This window comes from Artibeus jamaicensis, unplaced genomic scaffold, assembly GCF_021234435.1.
Source record: "Artibeus jamaicensis isolate MK-2021 breed Jamaican fruit bat unplaced genomic scaffold, CSHL_Jam_final contig_233, whole genome shotgun sequence".
NCBI lineage: Eukaryota > Metazoa > Chordata > Mammalia > Chiroptera > Phyllostomidae > Artibeus > Artibeus jamaicensis.
This window is the reverse complement of record NW_026521486.1, coordinates 22,811,436-22,825,965: the sequence shown is the minus strand read 5'-3', so window position 1 is coordinate 22,825,965 and position 14,530 is coordinate 22,811,436. Positions and strand designations below refer to the sequence as shown.

Sequence of the window (14,530 nt, the reverse complement as noted above, 5' to 3'; positions counted from 1 at the left end):
TTTTTTGTTCAAGCTCCAACCTCCACTTTGATGGAATTTGGGGATGGGGCCTCTTGGAGGTAATTAAGTGTAGATGAAGTCATTAGGGTGTGCCCTCACTAAGGAAGGAATCGGTGTCTTTTAAAGATGAGGCCAGAGCTCAATCTTCCTCTACCATGCGAGGACAAAATGCGAAGGTGGCTGTCTATAAGCCATTAAGAAGGTTCTCTCACCAGGAACTGAATCTTCCATCACGTTGATCTTGAACTTCCCAGCCTCGAGAACTGTGAAACATAAATGTCTGTGGTTTAAGTACCCCAGTCTATGGTACTTTGTTACAACAGTCCAAGCTGACTAAAACAATCATGTACTTCAGATGAACTACTCTCTTTTCTAAATTCTAATCCTAGAGATTTGTTGCTTGCAGAATGGATCACTTCCTATAACTGACCTGTATGTCTGTAATCGCATTTTTAATATAATAGATAAGATAAATATTACATCTCTACCTTCTCTTGCAGCTTCCTCCTTGATTGGATGGGGCACCTGGTAGGTATTCAGATACCTCTAAAAGAAAAAAAAGGCTAAATACTGCTGGGGAAACAGTCACCTTTTTCATTATCATTTAATACATAAACTATTATTAAGCCTATAGCAAATTTATTTTCTTTTTCTACTAAACTCCCATTTTCTAAGTTCTCAGCAAATGTACATAAGAAAAGGGGGAAAAAAACAGATCTTAAGGAAACAGCTTACGGTAAAGTTAAGTTGTTTGCAGCCTTTATATAGCCCAGACTACCTATTAGAAAGGAAAAAAAAAAGATTCTTTCCTCTGTAGACTCTGACATTGAAATAGAATTTATATCATAAGGAAATTGCCACTATAAATGAAATAAGATAAAGGATAAACCCCAGAAGATCAATTTTGTTATAGGATTTGGTGTTAGTGTAGTGAATATATTTTACAACAAATGATCACCTTGAATTTTGTTACAGACTTTTGTTATGATGTTTAATTTCCCCCTATGTGATATTAATGTGAGCAGCATTGTGTTTGTTCATGAGAGAGGAGCTAACACTCTAAGTCTGAAGACCAAAAAAAGTGGAAAACCATGAAAGTAAGATAAGAACCTCGGTGTTTGTATATGTTTTAGAGTGTCGGTGAATATTCAAAAGCACTCATATGTGCCTTAACACAGCAAAATCTCCTGGTTATGTGTTGTGGGCAAGCATGTATATATGCATTCGTGGGTGTTGATAACTGAAGTCTCTGTGTGTCCAGCAAATACTGTAAATATAATTAATGAGATAATTGCCTGGATCTTCTCTTTACTTCTTATTCTAATTCCCTGAAGTCACTGCAAATCCCTTGTGAAAGAAAATAGAGAACTAATAGGAAAGCATTTAAATTTTTTCCAGTTTCTCCTATTTCCCAGCAAATTTGTTTTTTGGTGTTTTTGTTCAGTGACTTAGTTGGTTTAGTTTCCACTGAGCTGCAGTTTGATCTGATAGATGTTAGAGAAAAAGACCATAACTTGTTCCCATGATCATTTCCTGACTGATCGTTTGCCTCCCGCCTCCTTCCTGTACCAGTGCTTTGAGATAATCTTCCATGTCATCTGGCAGTAGCCATTACACAGAAAATTGTGTTCTCATATTCAATGAACTTGATCCCTCTCTCCGCTCTGTAAACTCCTCTCCTTCAGGGAAATAGAGGCTCAAAAGAGGCAATGAGACAGGTTGTTTCACAGTAATTTAGGGGTAGGAGGACTTGGCCGTAGAAGCCAAGGTCTCAGCATGTCTTCTACTGATACAGTCCATCTCACTGTATCTCATCTCTCTCTTTAAACCACACTCTCACTAGACCTAAAAACAGTGTGAGACCCATTGGAGGTGCCAAGAATCACACACACTCATCCAGCTAAGACACTGCACATCCTCTTTGATGAAACAAGCCAAGATGACAACTTAAGCTTTTATTACAACATTAAATTCTAATATTCGTTACTTCCTGAGGGTTTTGATGTTGCTACAAAACAGGATGATGTATGAATAAAAATGTTTATTAAAGCTAATCCATTTTGTTTTTCATTACACCCAAGGTCAAATATCCTAAAACCTGGGCTAGAAGAGGGAGACCCAAGATGGCAGGGCATTCCTGGACTTCCGTCAGGCCTTCTGAAAAACCTCCTCTAGAAGGTTTTTAAAAATCAAAGAAAAAAAAAGAAGAAAAATTTTCTTCTTTAAGTTTCAGGAAAAAGTATTTTTAAACTTCTTCATTTTGATCCAAATATATACATTTTTGATCATTTAAACATATCAGTATTTTCTACTGACAGTTTACTTAGTTGAATACCTTTGGAAGAAAATACTCTTTTTTACCCAGAAGCTACAAAGAAATCGGTGAGATTTCAACCCTCTAGGATTATTACAATGCCACTAGAAGCCCCTTTGTGATGCCCTTTTCATTCTACTCCAGGAAGATGCTTACTAAAAGGTAAGAATGCTAGGACAGTGCTCTCAATGTTGTCTCTAGACTATAGCTTCCTTTCCCTACTTGGAAACTTTTGCTAGCATAATTAAATGATAAAAGAGTTTCTCTTCTAATGTCGAGAAGAGCATAAAGCCTCTTGGCACTCCTAGTAAAGACACTAAAGGAGAATGTCTTAGCTTGGGCTGCTCTGACAAATTACCATAAACTGGGGGATCAAAACAATGGACATTTATTTCTCACAGTCTGGAGACTTGGGTAGTCCAAGATCAAGGTGCCGGTAGATCTGATGTCTGGTGAGAACCTGCTCTCTGGTTTACAGGCAGCTGTCTTCTCACTGTATCCGCTCCCGTGGTAGAGAACAGAGAGAAAGGCACTCTCTCACTCTCTTCCTATAGGAACACTGATTCCATCATGAGTGCCCCACCCTCGTGATCTAACTACCTCCCAAAGGCCCATCTCCAAATGCCAACACATTGGGGATCAGGGATTCAATAGATGAATTTTAGAGGGTCACAAATATGCAGTACATAACAAAGAACAAAATCTTTCGTGCTATTCACCATTTTCACAATAACTTCTATTTTCTCTTCACTGGATTTCAATTCTAATTTCCACTGAAGACATGTGGTTGATGCGTTAGAAAAACCAGCACAACTTGTTTACTAGAACTTCCTTCCTAAATAAACAATCTCCTATGACAGCTTGTCTTCCCAGGGTAAAGTGAAAACAATTATGTCTCATATCATTACGTTTGGTACTTGAACATTTACAAAATCCCTTTCCATTCTGTTGCTAACTTCACTTGACATGCTGAATATGCAGTATGGCATCGAGGAAAACAAAACAAAAACAATATACCAGCACTTACCACCAGCTCTGTCCCTGCCATCCGAAGATGAACAAGCTGCTTAACCTGGCTGAGCCTCAGTTGCCTTATGAGGATTTATTTATCTTAGAGATTTACTAGGATTTCTTTCCAATTATAAAATTCTTGACAACCTGGAAGGTACGCAAATATTCTCATCCTCACCTTTATAGATGAGGAAACTGGTTTTTATGAGGGAAAGTATCTACTACCCAAAGCTCCTTATTAAATAAGTATCAAATTTTCTCTCCCAGTGTTAAATGTTTGCATTATATAAGGCTCTCCCTTTCTACTAATAAATAAAATCAAGCCCTGGCTGGTGTAGCTCAGTGGATTGAGTGTGGGCCTGCAAACCACACGATCACGGTTCGACTCCCAGTCAGGGTACATGCCTAGGATGCAGGCCAGTTCCCAGCAGGGGACTCATGAGAGGCAACCATACATTGATATTTCTCTCCTTCTCTCCTTCCCTTCCTCTCTAAAGATAAATAAATAAAATATTTTTTAAAAATGAAAAATGGAAATTAAAAAATAAATCACATTGTGCCTCTGATTAATGCTCTCCAATAATTTCCGTTTTCACTTAAAATAAAATCTAAAATCCTTGCTATATATTACAAGATCCTACATGACCTGGCCCCTTCCAACAATTTATTCACCCATAGCTTCCAGTCACGTGAGCCTTCTTCCTGTTCTCTTAACACGCCAAGGTCATTTTTACTTTAGGGTCTTTACCGAGCTTTCCCCTCTGCCTGGAATACCCTTCCCCTAGATTTTTATAGGGCTCTCACTCAGATCTAGGCATCAGCTCAAAAATTACCCTTAAAAACACCCTCCTTAATTGGTCAATCTAGAATAGTACCTACATTCACTATTATAACATACTGTTTCATTTTCTTGAAAGCACATAGCAACATCTTTATTTGTTTACTGGTTGTCTGTCTTTCCTCTGACTAATAACAACACCTCTTGGTTATTACTATATCCCCAGCACCTAGAAAAAATACATGAAATTATGTCCAATATATTTATAGAATTCAAGAATATAGAATCTAGTCTTATGCTGCAAGAGATTAAAACCTTTTGAATGCAAGCTCTCTGCATTTTCTACTTTACCCTCATTGAGCGCTTAATCGTGTCTGTTGGGGGCAGAGGAGTAAGCTGAAGAATACAGGAAGGATAAGAGAGATGAAATAATATCTTAATTTTTAGAATAGCATGGAACCTTTTATGCATTTCTTAAACAATTTCCTACAAAGGATTATTTAAATTAGGGGGAAATGAGTTTTTCCTCATTTCTTCAATGGAATTGTAGGGAAAAAAACAGTGCAATTCTTTCTTCCTCTCCTCACAATAAAAGGAATGACAACTGTAATGACAGAGCACACAAATGCATAAAGATTTGCTCAGACACCCTAGTTAGCGTCTGAAGATCTCAGCCTAGAGAATGCCGCCCACCAGTTCCAATCCTGCACTGAGTACTCTGAAGAGCAGGACCAGATTCTAAGTCACCACTTGTCACTGGTGAGAGTGGACAGTAAAATCTTACTGAAGCGCTTTCACTTGAACACCTTCCCCCTGGAAGAAGCTTTTAAAACTTGAGTGTAATTCTTATATTCTGTGTATTCATGGATAATGTGTGTGTGTGTGTGTGTGTGTGTGTGTGTGCATGTGTACAGAACAGCATAGAGGTATAAACAAGGACTTAACTCAACTTTTGACCTCTAGAGAAGGTGTGAACTAAAGAAGTTAGGTGTTAAGTGACTGTAGAGTTTGTAACATTTGGTTATATTGCAGAAGGGGAAAAAATGCAAAACCTAAATGCAAGATGAAGACAGGACCCAAACATATAAAATTAAGTACATTTGTCTGTCCTTTTTCTTTTTTTAGGCCAATATTTATACCTTACACACACACAAACTTTTGCAGATAATATTTTTAAATTGTAATTAATGTATTTTAATGTGCAGAATATATTCCTTAAACATCCAAAATTAATGTGATTTATGGGGTACATTTATATTTTCAACACATAAAGACGTAAACTACCAATATATCAAAGCTTCTAAATTGGCCATATCTTTTTTGACTAGCTAACTTAATTTCAGGGACCATATTCTAAAGAAATGACCTCCAGGAAAAGAATTTATATAAACATGCTTATAGCTATGTAAAAATTGAAAATAAAAATTTTGCCTTAGAATATGAAAATAGACATAACCAAAATAATACAGGGGGGCTGGGCTGGGAGAAATAGACAAAAAACTGTACTTGAAAAATAACTAAATAAAAACAAACAAACAAAAAATAATAATACAGAATTTAAAAAAATAAACACCTAGAATAACATATCATTTGAAAACAACAAGAATGAAACAATGCTATGTGATTTTTTTAAAAAGCAGAACATAATTACAGGGTGACCAAAAAGCCTAGAAACATAGGATAAACATATTTTCAAACAATATGTCTGATGTATTTTTAAATAACAGCATTAAGATGTTTTTCTTCAATCTCCAGACCCTTTTCAGACAAAGTGGTTAAAGCAATGAACATAGTTAAGAATTTGAAAATAGTACAATACAGAGCACCCATAAAGTCTAAACTCAATTTAACCTATTGCTTAAATTTAGAGTTATTTCAGCTGAAAATGTGTCTGGAGGTTAAATAAAAACACATTGAGCATATTACTTGCACATATAACTAACATATTATTTTTAAATAAGTTTTTCCTGTTTCCAGACTTTTTAGATATCCTTTAGTAAGTAAACATGGATTACTTCCTAATAATAAACTGTTAGTAATAAATAATTTATTACTTACTGATAAAACATGTATTATTCACATCAAAATATGCAGAAAATTATGCTAAGTGAAATAAGCCAGTCAGAGAAAGACAAATACTGTATGATTTCACTCAAATGTGGAATCTAACGAACAAACTGCACTAACAAGGAAAATGGGGCCAAACTCATACATGGAAAGCAGGGTGACAGCTGGCTGGGGGGGAGTTTAGGGGGTGTAAGATTGGAGAAAAAACAAAGGACTCATGGACATGGACAGCAGTGTGGTGATTGCTGGGGGGTGGGGGTCTACAGGGGCTAAATGGTAATGAAAAAAATACAATAAAAAATTTTTTGAAATCAAAATGTGCAGATACGTTAAGAGATTTCAAAAAATTGACAGGCTACCCATTATGAGTTTTATATTGATAAGCATTTTTCCTATCATTTTGTGTATGTACATAATACTTAAATAAGCCTTGTTCTATAAACCAGAGCACGTTAAAAGATCGCAAAAAAAAACTGTCCATCAACAAACAAATGGATAAACAAAATGTGACATACTTATATAATGAAATATTATTCAGCCATACAAAGGACTAAAACCCTGGTAAATGCTACCGCATGAATGAACCTTGAAATAATCCAGGTATAAAAAGGTATAATAGGCAAACTCAGAGAGACAAAAAGTAGAAAGGTGGTCACCAGGGGCTGGGGGAAGGAGAAAATATGGAGTTACTGTTTAATGGGGACCAAGTTTCTGTTGGGGACAACGAAAACATTCTGGAGCTAAACTGCGGTGGTGGCTGCACAATAAAGGAGATGTACTTAATGTCACTTAACTCTACACTTGAAAATGGCTAAATGTTAAATTTTATACTATACATTTTTTTAAGTTTAAAAAAAAAAGATAGAAAGAGATATCTTAACCTATCTACCACTCCTATGCTTGGTGTAAAACTCACGCTGGTTGCTTGATCTGTTTGTAAAGACAGGATGACCGAGGACACACAAGTTACCAGACCAGGAAGACCTCCACAGTGGAACAGTTGCTTTATAATCTGCCCTGTGTGTCCAGTCACTTCTTTCAATCTCCCAACATACCATTTCAGGTTTCCTCATAAGGGACATACTCAGTTAAACAAGCCATGGTTTACTCTGCGATGCATATTTTACCACAATTTCATGTCTTAAGAAATAGAAGAGAAAAAGAAAAATTATTCTGGCTCTGGGGTTTATCTGGAGTGACAAGGAGAATTAAAGTAGAAAAGAAATACTATGATTAATTCCTACTGTGTTAAAGAAAATTCCATATAGCTTTTTCTCGCTTAATATTTATAACAATTCCTGAAAATTCTTTCTTCACTTGGTACATGAGGAAATGGAAAGTTAAAGAGGTTAAGAAAACTGCTTGAGTTCACATAGTAAGTAGTGTAGTAAAACAGACTCATAACTGTCTGAAAGAAAATAAGCTCTTCCAATTACCTGATTCAACTTTAAAATATGGGGGAAATTGACCAATTTGCCATAGTGTTTGTATTGCAATCTCCAAAGAAGGGAAACATGCATATAATTAGATGTGAACCCTAAATACAAGAAAATCCAGGGAGAAAACACAGATGATCCCAAAGTCACAAATTCTAATGGGAAAGAGAGTTGAAGTGACTAGGTTGTTAGAAGAGTAAACTCCGGTTAAATCATCTCGAGTTATGGTAATGAAGAAGGAAGATACTGTGAGGTTGGGAGTGTCAGGACAAATTTTAAGCAACAAAAATATTCCCACAAGAAACTCTCTACTAAACGTGTACTTTTTGAATAATACTTCAACAACTCTAAGGAAAAAATGCTACCAACCAAAATAAACTGAGCTTTGTGGGGGTAAAATGACAACAAAAATCAAGGATGTGAATATATCTAAAACCTAAAGATAAATGCAAAAAGCAGGAAGAACAAGAAAGGCCAGATACCATATGTGGACAGAAACCTGAGGAAATAACAGAGTAATTCCAATTTCAGTTTTGTTTTATTTTCTTAAAAAATAAAATAAATCTTTATCTTTTTATTATATGTCTGGTATATTTTTAAATAATAGCATTAATATGTTTTTCTTCAATCTCCAGACCCTTTTCAGGTAAAGCAGTTAAAGCAATGACTTTATTTTAAAGTAAAACAAATCTTTATTTATTTTATTTTTTCCATTACCATTTATCCCCCTTATACTCTCTTCCGCTTCCACCCAAATCTTCAAGTCCAAGAGAGAAGACAGAGATAAGTGAGCACTTGACCATTTTAAAAACATTTAAATCCCAGGGACCATATCATGTACATTCCAGATTTCAAATTCAAATAATTTTTTAAATGTATAGAAAAGAAAAGGCAACAGAAGGCAATTAATAGGAAAATTTTATCTCATTTTTCAGCATATACAAGATAGATTCTAGAAGTTGTCCAATACAATATTTCTGTAAGGGACTTAAAAGGGTGGGCTAAAGTGGAGTTTAAAATCTAGCTCTGCAAGAAGAAAGAGGAGGAGGAGAATGGGGAGAGGAACTGGCTTTGTCAGATTTGTGACCTTGGATTTGAACTCATCAGTGAAAGGGAGGTGTTGAATTCTACTTTGCTGTGAAGATTAAGAATAATATACATAAAATACCTGGCACATAGCAAGTGCTCAATACCTGTCAGTTTCTATTATTGTTTTTATACTCTGCTATAGCTGAGTATAAAAGGTGGGGTTATGTCCTATAGCTTCCAGCACATAGCAATGTAATTCCCTAGCAGTACTCCACCAGGAGAAGGGCAATGTGAAAAACTTCCATTTTAATACACCCATATGCTCTTTTGGTTGCTGTTCAGACCTAAGTATGGTACTAGGAATATCAAGTAAACCTTAACATAATATGTAAATCTTGCCTTTGAAACAAAATAATAACACTAGTACAAGAGGCTTATCAAATCAAATATAAGTCAAGTTGGTCCTATAGAATCTGACAAAAGCTGGGGCAGAGACAAAGAATTAGGCCAGAAGAACCAAAGGAATGTCAGAAGCAAAACTTATCTGTGGTTGCTATTAAAACTCTTAGGGACACTCTACCTTCCGCAGTACCCATTTGAACCAAGGGGCCTTGAGAGAAAATAAACCAGTTTTGGAAATGCAGCCAATTTAACTCTGTTCCACTTACACAACAGCAGAGACAAGATCCAGGGAAAGCAAAGAAAGAAAAGAAATACGAAACTCCTCTAACAGCTGCTGCATTCCACCGGGGACCTTGGGGAAACCGAAATATCCGCAGCTCCGCTCACTCTCTGCGCCTCGGCCCTTCCCCTCTGCATCTCACTCTCAGTGGTGTAATCTACAGCAGCTGCCGCACCACGACGCTCTGTGGCAGGGCCTTGTGTTATGACTCGCTATTCTGTTTATTGGTAGTTGCCCAGCGTTATTTCAAGCTCTTTGCTCACTTCTGCTATTGATTTCAGTCAGTTCAAGTCCTCAGGAGCAGCTTCATCAGACTGAGAATAAAAGTTACTGCGAAAAGGTCCAGAAAGCAAGGTTACTGTTACCAGATGCTATAAAATAAAATTTTATATCCCAAATACATTCTGCCACCTAGTTTAGAAAAAGTATGTTAAAAAAATAAGTCACAGGGGTGGACTGCTTTGGAGTTAGATTCTATGTAAAATTTCGGAGGAATGAGCATTTCTTTGATAGAAAACAAGAATGTAGATGCTTTAATCTTTTTTTAATGGGGGGTTATAAAATCTAGAAACTATATGTTCTCTCTTAGAGTAATTATCTTTCTGAATTGCCCCTAGGGAGGTTAATATCATTGAATTTTTAATAAGCTGTTTTCTGTATCTTGATTCTTTCCTCCCCAAAATATAGAAAGCAATGGTAATACACAAAAATCATGTGTATGATTTTGCACTAAAAGCCATTCTAGGATTTCTTATTCTCTTTGTATATGTTATTTACATTAAGTTGGAATTTGATTGAGTTTTGTACCAGGTTTCCACAGGATGTCACTCCTTATATTACCTTGAGGTGCTGTAGGATTAATAAAGAGCTCTCCTCCAGCAGGCTAGACAGAAAGAATCCAAGAGCCCTGGAGGAAGTGAAGTCCACCAGCTTAACTCTGAAAGGAGCTTGTGATCTCTCTCTCTCTCTTTCTCTCTCTCTCTCACACACACACACACACACACACACACACAGGTTTCCTTCCTTCTTTCCCAACTTTCTGTAACTGCTTTCTCTGTATACACCCTAACCCACCCCCAACTGTTTCCTAGCCCGGAACTGACTAGATTCCAATGAAGGAAGGAAAAATATTAAAAAGAAGGCATTTAAGCCCTTGCCATAGTCTCTTAGTCCCCGTGCTGTCTCTCTTCACCCCCAAGTCCCACGAGCTCTCACATAGGAACCTGCTGCCTCCTTGTTGTTGGACCCGCATGTTTCTGGACCCGATGAGCCTTGTCAGACCTGCACTTCAGGTTTAATTTCTCTCTGTAACATACTACTTGTCATTCTTCCACCTTCAACGTGCACACACGCAGGCCTATGCAAACATCTAGGTTTCTATAACTGAGGGTTGTTGGGTCAGGCCAGAGAAAGGATAAGGAGTGAGAGCGGAGGAAAGAAGAGAGAGAAAGATACTCCTTTTGTTCATTGAAAGAGGATACGTGATAGATTTAAACAGCATTCACCAAGAAAACAACCTACATTCACTAAATGTTTGCATTTACCATTTCCTGGTTGTCTGTAAACATAAGGAGTTGTGAGCCTTTGGCTAGGCAGAATTCCAGACTAGAATTCCAGTCCTTTTTCTCCATTGAGAAGTAATAACAATGGTCACCATACCCCATCCAGAAGTCTGGGCAGCTAGGACAGCTGGCACAAGTGGTGTGCTTGGAACCTAGAAAGGAAGAGGACCTGGTTCACAATCTTTATGCATCACTCTGTGTTGGAAATGAAATGGGAGATAAAATGGAATGTGACAGTCACAAGTGTCTTCCCTGCCCCACCCCCTTCCAAGTTAAGGTTTAGAGAAATGCACAAGAACGTGTTAGGTAGGACAGATAGTAAACCAAGGCAGGGAGGAGGAGGGAGACATGTCTCACCCACTAACTCAGCAGTCCTGAGCCTGGTCCAATAATATTGCCAGGGGTTCCAACATCACCAGAAACACTACGTTAGTGGGAGGAGGGAAGCCCTTGAAATTGTATGTATCATTCCCACTATCTGGGAGAGAAAGCCTTGAAACTGTGTATTCATTCCACGGCCTGCCGACAGAGCCCAAAGAAGAAACCCATAACACTACTTCAGTTAATTGCCTACCTCTGGTTACTATTTCCTTTACAAGGGAGTCCCTAAAGCTTACAGAAAGAGCCCATAAATAACTTTGGGTAACTGCCCCAAATTTAATTAACTGCCTCCAGTTACATACCTGTTTTACAACAAAATTAACAAATAGAGTCTAGAGTCGGGCTGACAGACCCCTACACATAGCTAAATTTGGATAGTCAAGTCCCCCCACAGGAAAGCTGGCACCACTTTTACCCATCAATCAATATGTACCTTCTTCACCCCTGTCCCACGAACTATGTAAGTCCTCAGAACAAAGGACCTGTGGCTCTTGCCACCCTTGCTCTGACTACCCTTGCCCTTGCCTAATACCACCCTTACCTTGCCATGCCCTGAACCTATGTCTTTCACCTTCACCTCGGCAAGGCCTGTTGTCTTCCAGGCCTTCACTGATAACCCTGCTTGCACACTAAAAGACTTGCTGATCTGTAATTCTTTACTGTGTCTGTAAGAATAAGCAAGTTTCTCCAGCAACAAATGCACGGCCTCAAGTTAAATACCTCACTATGTCCAGCTCCAGCACTACTACCGTACGTTCCTCTAAGCAAGGATGGGACTGTGACTGAAGGGGCGGGGCAGGAAATGGGAACAATCTGGCTCAGGACTGGGAAGAGAGTAGCTACTTGTGCTAGAGATAGTTCTGCACATGTGACAAACCCATCAGATAAGATTACTGCATCTGCACGTGTGTCAGTGTACTATCTATATAGGCTCAGTGTATACACTGTGTAACTGCAGAACACACATTGCTTCTATGAGGCAGAATCTTCAGAAGGCCCAACCTGACACTTCATAATAGTGAGAAAGAAAAGGGCAGAAACCAGAAAGAGCAAATGTAACTAAACTAAACTAAAATGTAGTTTGATTTTTGTATCAGAAATATGATTGTCTATCATCATTTGGAAATTGAATAAAAGACATTTTAGAAAAAAATTTACTTCATATGTTGAAAAAAATGTTCTGAAAGGGATGAGTATCAGATACTAAAGAAATTACAGAGCATTCTCATTCTTTTAAAATGGTTGGATTATAAGGCCTGTGAAAGTAAAAGGGAACTAAATAAACTTTCAAGATAATTCTAACCAAAATTCCACAATTTTATTAATTTTTTACTTCCATGAAACATATTTATATAAACTCACCATAAGCAGAGCGGGCAAAGATAAGCCATTACATCAGGTGAACACATGTGTAGGTACGTAAGTGAAAACTGACTGTGCACTGTGGACGAAAAAGGAGTTCTAGGAACAATAACCTCGCAGGGTGGTCTGATCATAAATTCCTACCTGGGCAGGTCATGGTAGGTACTCACATCCCAGGCCTGTAAGATCTTTAGTGAAAGGTTTTCAAGTAAACCCTGTCCATTTTTCCTGTGCATCAGGTTAACACACCTTCCAAATGCTGAAAAAAAAATACCCCTCAAAGGCCTAACCACCCTCCAGCGAGCACAAAATCTTCACTAGCCTATAATCCAATCTCCACCTTGCTGTTGTCTCCCACCTTCATGTAATCTTCTTCATTTTAAATGCATTAAAGAAACTGAAAACCCTGGCTGGTGTGGCTCAGCAGATTGAGTGCTGCTCTGTGAACCGAAAGGTTGCCAGTTCGATCTCTGGTCAGGGCACATGCCTGGGTTGCAGGCCAGGTACCCAGTTGGGGGTGTATGAGAAGCAACCTATTGATGTTTCTCTCTCTCTCTTCCTTATTTCCCCTCTCTCTAAAAATAAATAAGATCTTCTAAAAAATAAAAAAAGAAACCGGAAAAATGTTACTCTCTGAAGCATTTGGATCTTGGCTCCTGGCAATTGTCAATTTTGGCTCAAATAAACTTTTATAAGAATTCTCTACAGATTTGGCTGTTTCTTATGTGGACAGTATCTATTCCAGATCTGAGAATTAAAAAGTGGGAAAGCCATCCTTTTTAATGGAAAGATTAGACAACTTCTCTATGGATGGCTCTGGCATTGGGACCAATATAGGGTTCTAGAGGTTAAGCTTAAAGTTATATATTTGTGCTTTTTTCCATGCAGCTGTGACATTACCCAGCCTGAATGAGAACTTCCCAGGCTCCGTGGGAATCTCCTTCTGTCAAAGATAGGACTTGGATCTGAGGTGCTGACTGGTCCTGGGGCTGAACCTTAGAATCCTAATGAATAGTGTGTAAAATATGTCCCTAACACTCATCCCCAGATAATATAAATCTAAATTAAGACTCTGGATTGTGAAACAATAAATGAAGGGCTCTCTGGATTATTATACTTAAGGACCTACAAAAACTAAATCTAGAAAAGGTCATTTTATAAAATGTGAATGCTCTCTAATTGGAAATATATATATATGTTTAATTAAATTATGACATATTTATAATGTGAAAAGTTAAACAACATTGACTATCATGATAAACATGACAGTATGTAGGAAAATGTTTATGACATAATATAGAATTATAAAGCAATATATAAAATTGTTAGCATACTTTGATTACAACTATACCCAGCCTTACTTGAAAAAAATAAAAAGAAGGTGGGGAGATTTTAGAGAACTTAATTGAAATTCTATGAAGACAATAAATACTTGCATGAAAACATGTAGTCAAACACTAGGAGGCTACACCCAGAAAATGTTGTTTACAAGAGGTGATCTATTTTGTTGAAATTATTTTTCATTATTCAAGTTTTCCACTATGTTATAGTGCTTTTATAACACAAAATGGATACATGGGTACAATGAAAGATTGACTTTAGTTTAAGTGAACACTTACTCCGGCACAGAGTCCACATGCACAGCAGCCCACTCACAACAACGGCACTCAGAAGCCCCGAAGCTATTGTCGTACGGTGGCGAAAGAAAGAGCACCTGGAAGAAGAAGCTGCAAGAACAGAATCCTAAGCAAAATCCTGAGTCATAATAAAAAATGAAGGACAAGAAAAGGTCAGGGAAGGATATCTGGGATCGTGAAGCAATTTGGCCCGGTAGGAACTGAGACCCGTGCCCTAAAGATCTTGGGTCTGTCAAGAACTTGTCCTGAAGTCTAGAGTAACCATCTTTAT

At 37.6% G+C, this 14,530-nt stretch overlaps 1 protein-coding gene across 5 annotated transcripts in view; it reads right to left on the bottom strand.

The window, feature by feature from the left end:
* The window catches only part of KLRG1 (killer cell lectin like receptor G1), a 34,801-nt gene that overhangs the window by 3,877 nt on the left and 16,394 nt on the right, over positions 1-14,530 (bottom strand). For 2 of the 5 annotated variants that reach the window (XM_053662250.1, XM_053662248.1), the window contains 2 exons: positions 14,242-14,349; positions 10,862-11,031 (listed from right to left, as the gene is read on the bottom strand). In XM_053662250.1, the coding sequence (XP_053518225.1) occupies positions 10,862-11,031; positions 14,242-14,260 (189 nt within the window). In that variant the 5' untranslated portion in view covers positions 14,261-14,349. Of the gene's footprint in view, positions 1-10,861; positions 11,032-12,766; positions 12,882-14,241; positions 14,350-14,530 lie in introns of those variants that run through there. The other 3 variants (XM_053662251.1, XM_053662252.1, XM_053662249.1) reach the window with 3 other exon arrangements.